General features: G+C 39.2%; 5 protein-coding genes across 5 annotated transcripts; 4 read left to right on the forward strand and 1 right to left on the reverse strand.

Annotated features, from left to right (window-relative positions):
* Positions 1-198: 198 nt before the first annotated feature.
* AK88_03045 (uncharacterized protein) lies at positions 199-1,530 on the forward strand (the record flags this gene model as incomplete). The annotated part of the gene is made up of 6 exons (XM_012480668.1): positions 199-372; positions 532-682; positions 803-872; positions 1,030-1,135; positions 1,199-1,243; positions 1,465-1,530. Coding segments are annotated over 6 exons (612 nt in total), but the record flags the coding sequence as incomplete, so codon positions are not given.
* Positions 1,531-3,688: 2,158 nt separating this feature from the next.
* On the forward strand, positions 3,689-6,640 carry AK88_03046 (uncharacterized protein; the record flags this gene model as incomplete). Its single annotated transcript, XM_012480669.1, has 1 exon — positions 3,689-6,640. One exon carries the CDS (start codon positions 3,689-3,691, stop codon positions 6,638-6,640), a length of 2,952 nt encoding a protein of 983 aa, XP_012336092.1.
* Positions 6,641-7,717: 1,077 nt separating this feature from the next.
* Positions 7,718-8,416, forward strand: AK88_03047 (uncharacterized protein; the record flags this gene model as incomplete). Its single annotated transcript, XM_012480670.1, has 2 exons — positions 7,718-7,961; positions 8,067-8,416. 2 exons carry the CDS (start codon positions 7,718-7,720, stop codon positions 8,414-8,416), a joined length of 594 nt encoding a protein of 197 aa, XP_012336093.1.
* Positions 8,417-9,367: 951 nt separating this feature from the next.
* Positions 9,368-10,807, reverse strand: AK88_03048 (uncharacterized protein; the record flags this gene model as incomplete). The annotated part of the gene is made up of 1 exon (XM_012480671.1): positions 9,368-10,807. The coding sequence occupies one exon, from the start codon at positions 10,805-10,807 to the stop codon at positions 9,368-9,370; it is 1,440 nt and encodes a 479-aa protein (XP_012336094.1).
* A 2,506-nt stretch (positions 10,808-13,313) lies between these two features.
* AK88_03049 (uncharacterized protein) lies at positions 13,314-14,991 on the forward strand (the record flags this gene model as incomplete). Its single annotated transcript, XM_012480672.1, has 7 exons — positions 13,314-13,335; positions 13,621-13,776; positions 13,946-14,109; positions 14,304-14,452; positions 14,632-14,681; positions 14,828-14,867; positions 14,967-14,991. The coding sequence occupies 7 exons, from the start codon at positions 13,314-13,316 to the stop codon at positions 14,989-14,991; spliced, it is 606 nt and encodes a 201-aa protein (XP_012336095.1).
* Between the last annotated feature and the right edge of the window lie 1,542 nt (positions 14,992-16,533).

Raw genomic sequence — 16,533 nt, forward strand, 5'->3', positions numbered from 1 at the left:
ACTATTTATTTCAGTACGCCCTTGGGAGAGTATACGTGTGTGGTGCTGTCCTTCCACAAATTAACGTGAACATTCTTGTGCGTTAGGGGAAGGCACAAAAAAAAAAAAAAAAAAAAAAAAAAAACAAATATCGAACAAATGATAATAACACTTGAGAAGTTCGTCTCATTTCTCCCCTTTACGTAACCCCCTTATTAGGAATTAAAAGACATTGAAAATGAAAATGTGCAAGAGATAGATGCCCACGTGAAGGACTCCAATATTTCGGAGTGGGTTGGTTTTATCAAGGGCCCAGCGGGAACTCCCTATGAAGACGGCCATTTTATCCTAGACATAACTATACCAAATGATTACCCGTATAACCCACCCAAGGTGAGCACACGTACATGGCCTTCGTAGCGGTATTACTATTACGTGGGGGTAGAACAGCTCTATAAGGTGACCTATGCAGGTTCATGTGTATGTGTACCCTGTTATTTTGTTCCTTCCTACTACATGTTCGTTTCCATTCTCTTCATCCCTCCCATGCAGATAAAATTCAATACGAAAATATGGCACCCCAACATTTCAAGCCAAACAGGGGCAATCTGCCTGGACGTTTTAAAAAACGAATGGAGTCCCGCGTTGACGATTAGAACTGCACTGTTGTCTATTCAGGCGCTGTTGTCAGATCCACAACCAGGTGAGCAGTTTGCACATTTATTCTGTGGGCATAAATATGTAAGCACCTGTCCACATACAGTAGTCCCTAATTTTGAACATTCAAAAGCAGCGAAATGTATATGTATATATTTTTCTGTAGACGACCCTCAAGACGCAGAAGTAGCAAAAATGTACAAAGAGAACTATTCCCTGTTTTTAAAAACAGCCAGGTTTTGAACACATCAAATAAGCACACACAGCCCATTTTCATAACCCCCTTTGGGCAGGCACAATGCATCTCCAGGCTGTATCTCTCGTATTAATATTTCCTCCCCAACGAGTGGTGTTTTATTACGAATTTTTTTTGTTGTTGTTTCCCCCGTTCAGTGTGTGGACCAAGACTTTTGCCACCGCACCGAAACTGGAGCCAAGAGAAGTCATTGTAATATGCAACAGCAAAACGGGAGATGCCATTTTGAGCGCTGATCTTTTAGTACCTTGAGTGAGATAAATATAAGATATTTCATTTTGTTTTTTTTTTCTCCCCCCCGTTCAGATTAAGAAGATCACCGAAATGGGATTTACGGAGGACCAGGCGAAGGTGCTTAAGAATACACACACACGTGCATGCATACTGCGTGTTTCTACCAAATGTGCAGCATGATCATACACAAAAGAGATTATGCAAAATACTTACCTTCTGTAGCTCCATAAAAGAATATATACATGTTGTGGAGAAAGTTTCACTCGTACTCTTTCCCTCACTGTGGATTCCCCTCCCCCTTTTTTTTTTTTTTTTTTGTCCTTATTTTTCCCTTGCAGAATGCCTTAATAAACGCCGATTGGAATGCAACCCTGGCGCTAAATACCCTCCTCGAAAATTCGTAATCTGGACATGTAAAAAATCGTACACACAATACGGTTTAGTATAAAATATAACATGTTTATGTACCAATAGTATTAAATTAACCACGTTGTTAATATTCTGTTCTTTTTCTTTTTTTTTTTTTTAATTCAAATATGATAATTTGATTGCTATTGCATTTTTAAGCCATAATTTTTTGTGTACACATATTACAACGCCTTTTTAATAAGGCTATTTTTTGTTTTTTTTTTTTCCCCTCTGATAAATTTGTTTAAAAATTAATAAAAAATTTTCCTCTTTAAAGAAAATTAGGTATACTGTACAAAGAAAAGAAATGAACAGCAACACATGGTGATAAAAAAAAAAAAAAAGGCACACATCATTTGTGTGTACATATGACATGTGCGCTTTTTTTCGAGGAGAATAACCAAATGTTAATCTTTTAATTTTTTCCAATTCTGAAGCGCAGTTTGTTATGTAAAGGTGTACCTTATTGTGGCCCCTTTTGTACTTCCTGATAATGTGGCATATGTTATTTTCGTCTTCACCTTTTTATGAATGCTTTTTTTTTTTTTTTTTTTTTTTTTTTTTTTCCCTGGTCACTGATTGTGCCACCATCTACAGTAACATAGCACAATTCGTTACGAGTTCTTGTCCATAGGAACTCCCTCGTGTTTTTGAGTCCCTCCTTTTTTCGCCCGCGGTGTGTACGTGGCTACAAGCATTTGGACCTCAAGCATATGGAAGACTACACCTTTGAATAGTGCAAATGATATGTTATTGGGAAGGAGGGATTGAAGGTGTGGAGTGACGTCCCGTCATATTGCCCTTTTGCTGCCTTTTCCCGTTTAGCCCTCACCAGGTCCCGTTTAAGGCAAACCAAGGGGTACACGCAGCATGCGCAGTTTAAAATTGTGAAACAAACGTGGACACATTTTACTCCATGTGCGAGCACACATTTTGTGTAGCGGCTGGAAAAAAAAACACACAAAAAAGTCTTAATTTGCATTTCCCAGAAGGATAATTTTTAATTTTCCAATTTTACTGTGGAAATTTACCGTGTCAAAATTGTGTACTTGTTTTAATTTTTTTTTAGAAGGTGGATTTTCTGCTTTTACAATTTTGTTTTTTTTTTTTGGCAGTGACGAAATCGTCGCGTGATTGCTCTCCCAGGGGATGTGAAAAATTGGGAACGCGACTAAGTAGTGCTGGCGTATGCATGTAGATTGTTTAAGTCCAGGTAAGCATTCTTCTTTTCTTGTTTTTCCTGTGCTCTTTTTATTATGGCCCCGCGTGGCGTGCTTCCCCTACATGTCCTTATGCATGCAATTGGGGAACATGCTCCTTGTATGCACGCGCACATAATTTGAAATATCCCGTATGACCAAACAAGCAGGAAATACGTAACACCCTACGTTAGCACCCAATTTGTTTCACCTTTTAGTTACTCCTTGTTACTCCTATGAGGGAGGGCTTTTCTTTTTTAATCCGTTTTGAGTCAGAGAAATTTGCTTCTTTGCCATTGCGGGGGGAAGACCAAGGGGAAAGGGCAAAAGTGTGCGCGAAAAGACGAACTGGTAAAACTGTTAAAGGAACTACATCCTTGTGTATTTATTTTTTCTTCTTTTATGAAGACCTAGTTTGGAAGTTGAAGAGGACTTTTTACATTCTTAATGAAGGTGTGGAAGTGAGAGGCGTCCGTCAGAATGTACCACCACCACACTTTTTTTTGCATCTTCGCTGTTGCTCCGTGTGCCAGGCGAGAGATATGCAAGAGGGCAAGTACCCGAAAAAGTCCTTTTTCTCCGTTGTAACCGTAGCATTAAACCTATACGCGAAAAGGCTTAAAACAGAATTGCGCTTGTCACCTTGGATAGGAAAAAAAAAAACAAAAAAATCCATAGCTATTTATATATATACACTTATCTACAGTTCAAAGGCGAAGTGAATAAATGTATCCCTAAGTATGAACGTACCAACGTGTGAACTTCCACCCCATTGATTTGTCCTACTCGATTGGGCGATTAATCGGTCCACACGCAACAGGACTCATTTGGGGGGCAAAGTCAAAATTCAGACTAGTAGAGTGGACGCGAGGGAGAGACAGGACCCCGCAGGAATAACCAGACGTAGCATACAGCAACGGAGGGGCGACACGGAAAGGGACAACCGACAGACAAAATGAAACAGGCCGAATTCATAGCAAACGTCAAGATGAAGACTGAGACAGCGAATGTCCACGCAAACACTTGTACACCCCCGGGGTCAGAAAAATCAGAAATGAAAAATTTAAATTTGTTTCCCCATTTATTTTTAAAGGGGGAATTAATGAGACAGTTTTTAATGGACGAAGATGTGTGGCTGTTTATACAAAATTTTAAAATGAAATTAAAAGAAAGTCCACACGATGTTGATAACTGGTTGGACTATCAGTTACACTTAGCGAAAAACAACATGGGGAATTTGTTCCACTCGGATATCCCCCCATTTGAACACGTAAAAAAGAACAGCGAAGGTGTTAGTTCAAAAAATTATTACGAGGTGGAGAGAAATTTTGGTCATCCTACTGACTTTGCAAAGCGGAATGACTTTTCTGACCAATGTGGGATAAGTAGTACTTGTGATGATTTGGACCTCGTGTACCCACGAACTCCCTGCAGCAGAGAGAGAGACGAATCCGATGAGGAACATAACAACGATGACGAGCATAAAAATGACCAGAAGGAGGGGTACACGACCACCGCTGTGGGGTTAGGAACACATGGAACAAGCAGAGTTGGCATAAATGACATCCTAATGAGGAGGATGTCTCAAAGCGAACAGGGCAAAGGAAGTGTTGACAGGCAGGTGGGGTATAATACTCCTACACTGACAGATGACCCTCATTTGGGGGAGAACACAAATCGAGCTGAATCAAGGCATACCCCAAGTGGGACTCCACAAAGGGGAATCTGTGGGGTCGGAAGTAATCTCAATGTTAGCAGCGACGGGAATGATTATACCGATGTGCTCACGGATGAAAATTCGAAACACTACCACAATGGTGAGGACATGATAATAAGAAAGAGGCATGATGGTAGGGAAGAAGACAAAGTAGCTACGAATCATTTCAGTGGAGTGGACAAGGAGGAGTACCACGAAATTAGGGACAGGATGCAACAACACAGGGACAGAGAAAATTTCGAGCATGCAATTTTTAGCCCCCAAAGGAAGGATGTAATGAAATCGATATATGAAGTGTCCGCTGCCCCCATGCAGTGTAGTGAGAAGGACGATATGATGATTACGTTGAGGCAAACTACACATAAGGATGATGGCGCACATTGGAAGGCAGAGGATGGTTATGATCGCGATGGAACAGCGAAAGGGGGGATCCCCCAGGATGGAACTTCCTTGAGTGAGGAAGCACTTCAGGGGGAAGAACAATTCAACCAAGCAGTGAACATGCACGTGGCAACCAACCGGGGGCATGAAAAACAGCAAAGAATAGCGGCTCCTACTATGAGCAAAATATCAACAGAGGAAAGTCTCCTCCCAAAGAAGAATAAACTGCTAGAAGATCCTCTGCATGAGGATAAACAAAGCAAAGCTGGCCCCACATATAACCCACCATGCGACAACACATTGTGGGATAAACAGAATACGGAGGTGCCCATTGTGGTGATACCCCAAATGACAGTAACCATTAATAAAAAGATGAACGAGGAGACAGATAAAAAATTAAAAAAAATATTCAGCCAATATAAAAATAAAATGAATTTAAATTTATTCGAGGAATTAATAGTAGTAGACTTTCTTAAAATTGGAAGATATATGAGTCACACTTTGTATTCTCGTATTGACAAAGTGAATGAAGATTTTGTAACATGTGAAGAGGTAAGGAAGTACTTCCGTAATCGTTTTGTTGATGGGACGAAGGATCCAAGTTACTACAACGATAGTAGGTATAGGAGTTTATTTGAACGGACAAGACAAGGAAGTGTAAAGAGTGCCCTGCATGTAGTTACTCCATCGAATGGTGATGTGGAGGACATTTCTCATTTGCAAAATGATACAACCCCTTTACACTGCGATGAGCATGCTGTTGAAGGGGATGACGGAGGATGTAGCCAAAAGGGAGAAATTGCAGATGTCCCATACAAAAAATGTTCCATTGTAAATTTCTTCAATGCTATAAAGGATCCGAACAGGGACTACATTTCGTTTAAAGATTTTGATGTGTTCATAAGAGAAATTCTAAAAAGAAATACGTCTTTACAATTTCTACATGAACATGTAGAATTTCTCGAAAGGTACATAGAATCGGTCATCGTGAGAATATATTATCATATAGATGTAAACGACACGAATAAAATATACTTGAAAGATTTGAGGAGACATAACTTAGCTCATATTTGGTGCTGCTTAGATGATAATATAAAAGTGCAGCACGTGAAAAACTACTTCAGTTATTCTCATTTCTATGTGTACTATTGTACCTTTTGCCAAACGAGCAGTTGCAAAGATATGCTCATTGATGATAATGATCTGTATAGGTTCGATAATCATTCTCTGAACGATTTTATTGTAAATAGAATTTGGTCTAGGGTTTCCATTAAGTTAGGAGGACCAAATGAAAAATATATGTGTTTGAACGATTGGATATATTTTATTATGAATTATGAAGACATGACATCTAACCGGGCCATTGAATTTTGGTTTAAGCTAATTGACTTGGACGCAGATTGTGTCATTAGGGATCATGAAATTCAGGTCTTTTTTAATATTCAAATGGAGAGATTAAAGTCGCATTATTTAGAGGAACCTAAATTTGAAGACTGGTTATGTCAGATGAATGATGCTATTCAGCCAAAGAATGAAGGAAATTTTACCCTCTCCGATTTTAAAAGGAATAAGAAATATGCTGCTAGATTTTTCGGTTGCTTGGTTAGCTTGTCCAAGTTACTAGCTTGGGAGAGCAGGGATGTGTATAAGGAGTTGCAGATCGAGACGGAGTTTCCCCACGCCACTCCCTGGGAGATATTCTGCAAAACCAAGTACGACGAGTTGTGCTACATGGAGAATGAAGGATGCTATGAGGACAATTTTGACGCCTATGACGCCAAGGGCTTCTACGGCATGGACTCCGACTGAGGGGCCACATACCCACAATTAACAAATGTTTGTAACAGCGTAGGAGGGGTTAGCAGTGAGCGCGAGCAAAAAGAAATGAGTCCGTGGGGGGTACCACATTTGGGCAACATGGGCAACATATCCACGATGCAAAAAAAGAGGAACAAAGCAGTTGTGACTTTTTTTTTGCGGAAGAAAGCCATCTTATCAGAATTTCCCTAATAAGGATTATTTGGCAGACCAAAAACGTAACAACTTTTTTTACCTTTCGTGATGGAAACTCATGCTTCCTGTACTCGCATTTAAATGCGTCTGGACAAGTCCTTTTCATATTGTAAAACAAATAATTAATGCGTAAAGCACAAATTGTGGTATTTTTTTTTATATCCACTTTGCATTTTGTTAGTTGTGGATACTCCACATGAAGAAATGCACATTCATAATTAATTCCCACCTTCCCCTCCTGATAATAATTCTTCATTTGAACATATAAGCACATTTAAATGTGCGCGACATGTTGTTTTAACTTTTTGTTTATGAGTTTATATCACCCAGTGTGCACACATTTGAGCAATGATTTTTTTTTTTTTTTTTTATGGAAGCCAGCTCCATGACATCCTCATTTGGAGAAGGCAAATTTGGACGTCATCCCCCGCGTCACTTCATTTGCACACAATGTGTTATTTTTCTGCACACAAGGTATTTATGTGTTTATTCATTTATAAATATTTCCACTTTTTTTTTATCATTTTTACATCTTTTTCTTTACTATTTGTTTACGACTTTTTTTTAAGTTTTAATTATGCCTCCATCATTGCTCTGCAAAGACTGAAAAACTGCGTCACCTTTTTTGTTTTTTTTTTTTTTGAAGCAGATAACATATGTAGCATTTTCCTTGTACCGGCAATTACGCGAAATGTAATGCGGGCGTGTCTTTATCCATTTCTACGAATCATTTTTGCCACATTTTTTTTTTAAAACACCACACCCTGGGGGCGCTCTGAAGGGGAGTGGTGATGTTGATATTGTAAGCCACATCAGGAAAGGCCGTACCAACCGAACATAGTCCGCTTAAGAAGAACAACGGGGACGAAGATAATGTGTATACGCATAAGCAAAGTTACAGGGTTGAATGAGAAAATTCGAGGATCGCTATTTCGAAGAAAAATCAGCGGGCCCACTCCGCTGTACAAAACACCTCTTCGCTATATTTGGTTCATTTTTTTCTACATAGACATATTCTTGTTATATGTGTTCACCTTTTCGTATTTTTTTTCCATCATTTTGCGCCAAGAATGCTTTGAAACATTTTCTGTCCTTTTTTTAACCGCGGCAAATTTGGGTAATTTTTTTTTTTTTTTTGTCTGCGCGCCGGACGAAGGGGCGTATGCACATTTGCAAGTATACGCTGGTGATATGTAGTAATTTTTTTTTTTGCACTTTTCAGTTTCGAGTTTTATTATCGACTTTTTTTTTATGCTAATAAAGGGAGAAGACATTGTGAGCGAAGATGAAATTATCGTATCCACCTGTTTGACCATAACGTTATGTATCATTAAGGTTGCTACAAACGCATGCACATTTTATTTTTCTCTTATTACGTCGGAGCAAATTATAGACTCTACCGTTGTCCATATGAAGCAAAGGTGCCATACGTCCGCCGCAAAATGGCTGTTATTGAATTGTATAATTATAAACTCCTTTTCGTTCCTCGAAACTTATATTGAAACCATTTTGACCTTGTTCTCGATAATACATTTTAAGAGACAGGTGCAGAATTACGAGACGATCGTTTAGGGTTGTGCAAATGGGGGAGTATCCCCTGCTCACAGACGTTTATACGCCTTCATAGATCAATCCTAATCGATCATTTAACGAGCCATATCTTCCCTCCCGCCCACTAATTACATTTTGCGCATGCTGTAATTGCCACTTTGCTAAACGGGACAACCTCCTATGCGTGGAAAATTGCAGACACGGTGTTTGTAAAAATGTGTGCTAGCGAAAAATGGGCAAGTATTATTTTTTTTATTTATGTATTCTTTTTTTACGTGTGCTTCGTTAAATGTGGTTATTGCTACAAACGAAATTAGTGTTCACCCGTTTGAAAAAAAAAACCTCACAAAAATGTCATAGAAAATACGTCAAAAACAGACGCTACATATAAACGCGCCATTAAACATGAGCACGATAAACAAAAACAAACGCCCGCGTTACGCTCCTTTCAAATGTAAAAAATAAATTAATCACAAAAAACGCGCAACGTGGACAAATAAATATAAGAATTAAAAAAAAAAAAGGCCATGTGGAGTGAAACAGATTAGCTAATTAGCCCACCACGCGTTTACACGCGGGAAGCGCTTGGTGTGGAATGGTACGGAGGAGGGACGCTAACGTACAAACCGAGTAGGGCAGCGCGTGTGCTTTAAAGGGGGATATTATTTAAAGCTGCTAGGTGTATATCTCGGGGGGGGATTCACGTGGTGACAACACCAAAAAAATGAGGAAAGGCCACACATCGTGGGGAAAGATGCATATCCCCATTCGACCGGCGCCCATCCCGCAGATAAGAACCTGTAATCCCCCTCTCTCTAAAAAAAATAAAACATGTTAGCGAACAAATATAAATGCAAATTACGCTCCGCTTTTAAAAAGACGCATGTGCTTCTTCAAAACGGATGCTGGTTCTGGAGTTACATTTTAACCACTAGTAGGCTCCCCCCTCCCTACCCCCTCTGTGTGTGGGGGCTACGTCGACACGTAGGCGCTCTCCTCCTGTACAGAGTAAAATGTCTTATCAGAGTACTGGTCACCCTGCTTGTTATGATCGCACGTCTCTCCTCCAACAACTACAATGGTGAATTCATCCCCCAAATAAGCATTGGTAACCTTCTGGTGCAGCATAGAATAAATTAAGGTGGCTTTGTTAAACTTTTGCTTGAGTCCCGATTGAATGGAAATGCCTGGCTGGACATTTTGGTTTAATAGAAAATCTGAGCTAGCCGTAAAGATTAATTTATGGTGGGCAGAATGGCCCCACATGTAGAGTTGATTAAATTTGTTAATACAAGCCGAATGTCTTTCCCCACAGAAAACTTTTTTGGCCTTTTGATTATTTTCATGTAACTCGACAAATTTAGGCGTAGTGACAATATTTTGGAAGCCCGAAATTCCACACTGCCCTGAAATTTTATCACCAAAGGACCACACATGTTCATCTTCTGTTATGAGCAACACGTGTCTAGCTCCTGCACTGACTTTATGTATATTAGGCAATTTTTTATTATTAGCATCCCGTAGGATAAGGGGTTCAGGGTATATAAAATAGCAGCCACCTTCATCATCAAACGATCTTCTACATAGTTCTCCATATGTGCCATCTCCCCATCCATACAACTCTCCATTATGAAGAAGCAAAATACCAAAATTTTTGCCCATGGCTATTTGCTTAATTTTATTACACTCAAATTTGTAAAAAAAGGTAGGAACATATTTCAAATAATTATTGTACGTTTCTCCCCATATGTACATGGAAGTATTAGCATCACATACAGCTATACTTTGATTATATTTTGCATAAATTTGGGTACAAATTTTTTTTTTCTTTTCACACCTTTCGTAGTCTGTGATTAAATGGGACAGAGCATTCAAAGTAGTTTCAATCACATCCCCATAATCAATTATATTCAAAATGGTTGGTTCGTACTTGTCCATGTTACATTTTAAGCCATTATAATTTCCATGACCCCATGTGTAAAGAATATTATCATTAGACAAACAGAGAGAGTGATTATACCCACATGCTATTTGCTTAATTTGAGTGACTGACTCGATTAGGGTTGGTTGGATACTATACACGATTAAATTTCCTTGTCCCAACTCTCCATGTAGCCCTTTTCCAAAGGAATACATATTTCCTGTGTTGCTCAAAAATAGCGCACATGATTTGTTGCAACTAATTTCTTTAATTTTCACATTACACAGGTCGGTGTATATCGTTGGTAAGTGCTCTGGGGTGTCGTCGTTTTCGTTGATCACTCTCTTCCCCCAGTAATAAATGATGGTCCTTTTGTCTTCATATTTTGGTAGCCTTTTAATGAAGTCTGATGAGATAATGGCTTTTGTCACTAGCTTGGGCTGCGACACGTTTTCTTCTTTCGACTTTTTTATTTTGAACAAGTTTGGCATTTTATACGACGCACGTGGGGGGGGGAGAAATATAATGTCCACCTCTCGGTGTGTACCTGTACGGGTGCATATCTTTACATGTGCCTATCCGTACGTTTGAGTAGCTGTACGTGTATACCTGCCAAGGAACCCCCCGTTCTTCTTCCTATTGTTTTGTTTTGTTTTGTTTTGTTTTGTTTTTTATGCCAGCCGCCCACAGGGGCATACCCGCGCAGTGGCGCAAAAATACGCGTAAAGCAAAATCGTCACATGGGCACGGTACCATTCGGTATGCTGATACAACAATGGAGCAAAAAAAAAAAAATAAAACAAAATAAAATAATTTACCCCTGTATACACATTTACACAAAACAGGAAAAAAAAAAAAAAAAAACATGCGAAATTGAACAGGCGTTCCCATGCAGGCCAGGAAAATAATTACAGCCAAGGATGCGCACGTGCGGGGGGCACCAATTGCCTCATGCCTCACTCTCTCTACGAATATGTATGAGCGTAGTAACGGTGCGTATGCATTTTGTATCCGCCCCTTTCCACTACAGTACCAGCGCCTCCCACACGCATGTCTTAAAAGGCGCAGCAAAAAAAAGGGTGTACAAATGTATGTGAGAATATACGTATATATGTGACTATGTACGTATGTGAGTATGTGTACTGTTGAAACGCTGACGACAATGCAAATTCAGTAAGCGGCATGTGGCGGAGTTTTCACGAACTGCCTTTTTGTGCATACTTCTGAAATGCACAGCGTACGCTCTTAGCAGGCAAACTTTTTGTCCCTTTCAAACGCAAGTTTCCTTTTTTCCGCGAAAAATTTGAAAAAAAAGAGGAAAATGGGGGAAAAAATAGCCAAAGCTCAGTTTCGATCAGTGCGTGTTGTACGCATACGCATGGGCATGCTTTTGCGCGACGGGACTGATTGTGGTATACGGGTGAAATGTATTATGGCGCACATTTCTCCCGCCACAGGAACACACAACACGCAAGGATGCACGTGTATGTATTCTCCCCACACACCAACTTACATTACGCAAGGGGGGAATGCGGCAAATGCATGGCACAGGCGCATCATGGCCTTGGAGCTGTCGCGCGTCAAAAGAAAAGTAACGACGTTGACATCCTTTCACAAGCGAATGCAACGCCGGGAAAAAGGCTCCTTAACTTGATCGTTTCTTGTGTCAAAAGAAAGGACAACGCCACAAAGACGACCAGATGCAGGTAGGTAATAAAAGTTGCGCGCGTATAGACGCATACTTCTTAGTGGCACGTGGTAGCTGCGTATGTTTTCACTCTGCCACGCAATTAGGGCTTCTACCTCCCACGATTGCTCATCAAACGTATTGTGCATACAATGCGCACATGCCCTGTAGACGCGACTAAAAGGCTTGCTCCAATTCTTGGTGTAACAAAAATAGAAATAAAAGAAAAGGCGTTTTGGAATATGCACAACGAAGCAAGGGTCATAGTGTGCGACGTGGGGGTTGACAATGCATCAAAAAAAATATGAATCGATCGCGCACAGTGATGAATATACATTTCGTTATGCCTTTGTGTTATCCGCTGCTTTGGAAAGCAAATCATTTTAGCATTTCGTGGAGATGCTTCTGAATGTAGTTCTTTTCTATTTGTTCAAACATGACACTGTAAAAGGGACGCATAAAGTAAAATACCACGGTTGACTTGCCCCTTTTTGTGTGCCTACCTCTTTTCCACATATAACAGAATGAGCCACTAAGGGGGAGTCCTCCCATTCAGCTCACAGGATAGGTGTTCCTAACACTCTATCGCTGCGTAAAACTTTTTAGAGGCATTACAAACGGAAGGGGAACAAAAACAAGCATCCTATTATTGTTCCTTCTGGCTAGGTATCGACACCCGTGGTGATGCTTTGGTAGGTGGACTGACGAACATAATTAGATAATCGCACGTACACCCCTCCACGGTGTGCCATATCGATATAAGGGAAAAACATAAAGATGAGAGATTCGCACCTCTGTCTAAGTGTAGCAACAAATGAGCAGCAAATATGCATCAAAGAAATGGTTAAAAAAAAAACGGAGACGGCTGCACCCTGGGAGTTGTTCAGCGTGATATGGCAACAAAAAAAAAAAAAAAAAAAAAAAAAAAAAAAAAAAAAAATTTTGGCAAAGCCAACAGTTACATACATAAATAAGTGCATACGTATATTTACCCCCTTGTCGAATCCCTTAACGAATTAGGAACATACAGTTTTAACCATCCCGTGCGTGGATTTATGCCGTTGGTATACAAATGTACTTTCACGCGTAGTCAGCAGCATACCTATCTGCCCAGATGATAATACTTCTGACCACTGTGGTGCGAATATTGCGCCAGAGATAGGAGGTCACTTAAAAGCTTTCATAAAAAATGCAATAGGAGCAGTAGCCATTGGTTAGTGAATTTATTAGGGGCATTCCTCTCAGCTGTGAAATTATTTCTTCATGTGAATCGCACGAACGAATTCCAGAGCCCTCCCAATTTTTGAAAAATGAATTATCACAAAATTTTAGGTAAAAACGGAAACAAGAAAAAAAACAAAACGTGGAACATATGACTGCATAACTGTGTGCTCTACTTTGCATCAATAGCAACGCATTGTTGTAGTGTAAACAGGACGGTTTCTCCACACCTGTGTCATTAAAGACGTTACAAACGTTCTGCGTATATTTAGCGAGACCTAGGTAGTGTCCCTGCGCAGTAAAGATATGTATCATCCTACGTAAAAAAACTCATTTTGTGCTTTTTTTTTTTTTTTTTTTTTTTTTTTTTTTTTTTTTTTTGGGTGCCCTACACAGGTGTAACTAAAAATGCCTGCAAAAAAACAATACGTGAAGCTTATTTAAAAAAAGTGAAGTTATACCACCCCGATTTGAATAAAAGCCCTGATGCCACGTCAAAGTTTAAGCAAATCCAGGAGGCCTACCAAGCCCTCTACAATGACGACTATGCACGTAATCATACGTTTAAGTGCCACTATGCATTAAAAACATAGACTCCACAGCGCTGTGAGATATATAATTGTCTTCATGCACGAGAATAAGGTAGTAAGCAGTATATCCGTGCACACCAAAACAAAAAACACACACCTACGTCCACCTCACACTGCCCTGCTGTCCATAGAAAAATCCCACTACGGAGAAAACTCTTACGGAAAGGGAAGCAAGGCGGAAAGTTCAAAGAACAACCAAAGTTACAGCTACTCGGATGACTTCACCGATTTTCATAAAGCGTTTTACGAAGAAGTTCGTAAAATGAGGGAAAACGAAAGAAGGGAACAGAACAGAGTAACATTATGAATAAATTATTTTTAAAAAAAAACAGGCCCACGTGGGGTGTATCCATGTCGTTACGCCCTACTTGGCGATTACCTATTCGTGTGAAACATTCGTTATCCTTCATATTACTTCCCTTAGTGGACACCACTAGTGTTGTCACTCTTGTTGATGTATTTTGTATCACTTCACTTCCCCCCCTTTAGCGTTACGCGAACAGCAACTACAGTTACTCCATCAACGATCTCCTTCATAAGTACCCTCGGGAGCACTTTTATATAAATCTCATGTTTAAATTATTCCCCCTCTTCGTCGTCCCCTTTCTATTCCTGTTTATTGTGTACAAGCAGTACCTGTAATGGCTGAGGCTGACGGAGAGAAGTTGCGTCCGCGTGTGTACGCATGTGTGGCAATGTCTGTCTAGAACGGACCCTTTAAAGTGCAAATTTTTATATATATTAATTTTTCCCCCATTGTGCTGCATAATTTTGGAAAAAAATAACACATTTTTCTTTTTTTCCACTGTTCTTGCAGACTGAAGAGTCATTTTAATGAGAAACCAATCCTTATATATGATGCATATGGTATAGCGCATAAAACAGCAGCAAAACAACAAATATATATATACGTATATATGCACACATGTATCGTCTTTTTTGTGCGTTGTTTTTTCGCCAATTCTGCCGTGCTATTACACTTGTCCTCAACTGTGAACCTTTTTTTAAAACAGGCAGAGCATTTTTGGTAGATTCCCATGGGAGAAAATTTAGGTGAGAAATTGCTGGAAGTTTTTGCGGAGAAGTGTAATTTAATGTGATATGAATTGAGGTTTCTCACTAATTTTATATGTCACCTTTCTCTTTTTGCAGAGCGGCTGAGTTCGACAAATATTAACACGTGGGTGTATACATATGTGTATATAATTATGTGCACATATGAAATAATTCAAAGACGGATCCTTTTCTGCTGAGTTAAAAACGTTTCTTTTTCTTAGCACTTTGGACTTTTTTTAATTTTTCTTCTCTTTTTGTATTCTTTTATTCTTCTTTTCTTTTCTTTTTTTTTTTTGTAAGAATGCGCCTTCTGCGCTTTTGCAATGAAGGGGCATAAACGATTTAAACATTCTGAATGAAGCTACTTTTTGGCAGGAGACCTTCATGTACTGCATGATGTCTTTGTGCTTCATTCCATTTTTTGTGTGTGCCTTTTAATTAAGCAAAAAGTTTTGTTTTATGAAATGACTTTATTTAAGTAATTGCGTGTTGCGGCAATTACGGAGTTAGTGGACGTCAATTTGTGCGTCCTCCATTTTTGTAGATGATTGATACTTCATTTTTTTAGACCCAACAGCATTACAGGCGTTGCGCTTTGTTTTGCCTTTATTGTGTGTTGCTTACCATGTCATTTTATTTTCTGTATAGACTTTTTTTTTTTTACAATAATTTATCGTACACATACGCAGACGGGAGGTATTCATTTTGCGCTACCCCCTTTTTAATATAATCCACCGTTTTTAGCAAGTACAGATTAGTGCCATCACAGTATGCCTTTTACAACGCGCATTCCTTCTGGCGCTTTCATTTTGACCAATTTGATGTATTCATGGGAGTACCACTGTGTGCAAATATATTACAAAGGTAGAGAAAAGAAATGGCACTTTAAGTACACTAAATAGTATACATACTGCGTATTTATTTAAAATGGGCAATTTTCTCCAAATGGAAACGCAGGGAATATATCACACACTTTAAGGTGATCAACCAGGGCACGGGTTATAACTTTTTTTTTTTTTTTTTTTTTTTTTTTGTCTTTGTGGTGTGCATATTTTTACGTGAACGTTTCTTCATGTGACAATTTATTTAAAACAACAACATGCAACAATCGTCGGTTTGTCCCTGTCTGCTTTTGTTCTTTTTTTTTGTTAAGTACATGTTTACCCTTTTGTAAAGTGATTCCTACGCAGTTTTAAAGACGGGGGAAACAACTGTTAACTACCAAATGTTGAACTTTCTGTGAACAGTTGTACACAACAAATCCGCAAAGTGATTTCCTCATTTGCGTCGTATGTGGACGCATGGTGCCATAAGTAAACAATTTTTTATGAACAGTTTAAAAAAAACGAAAAAAAATTCTGCACAAGGTGAAAAAAAGTGGGAGTAGACACACACAAAAATGAACGTACTTGTGCATTATTTTTTGTTCCCTGCAATATTTACAATGAATAGAAATCATGAAGGTCTGTTCAGTACAGAAAAGGAAAAAGAGGGAAACATACATTTAGTTCACAGTGTCATCATGCAACAAAGTGAACACTTATAACGACGAGCAATGTAGAATTAAAATTTGGATTTGTAACCATTGTACTGTCACACGACAACACGTAGAAATGGATTTGCAGCATTTACAACATGCATGTTGGTTCCTGAATGGCGCAAT

Source organism: Plasmodium fragile (assembly GCF_000956335.1).
Source record: "Plasmodium fragile strain nilgiri unplaced genomic scaffold supercont1.33, whole genome shotgun sequence".
NCBI lineage: Eukaryota > Apicomplexa > Aconoidasida > Haemosporida > Plasmodiidae > Plasmodium > Plasmodium fragile.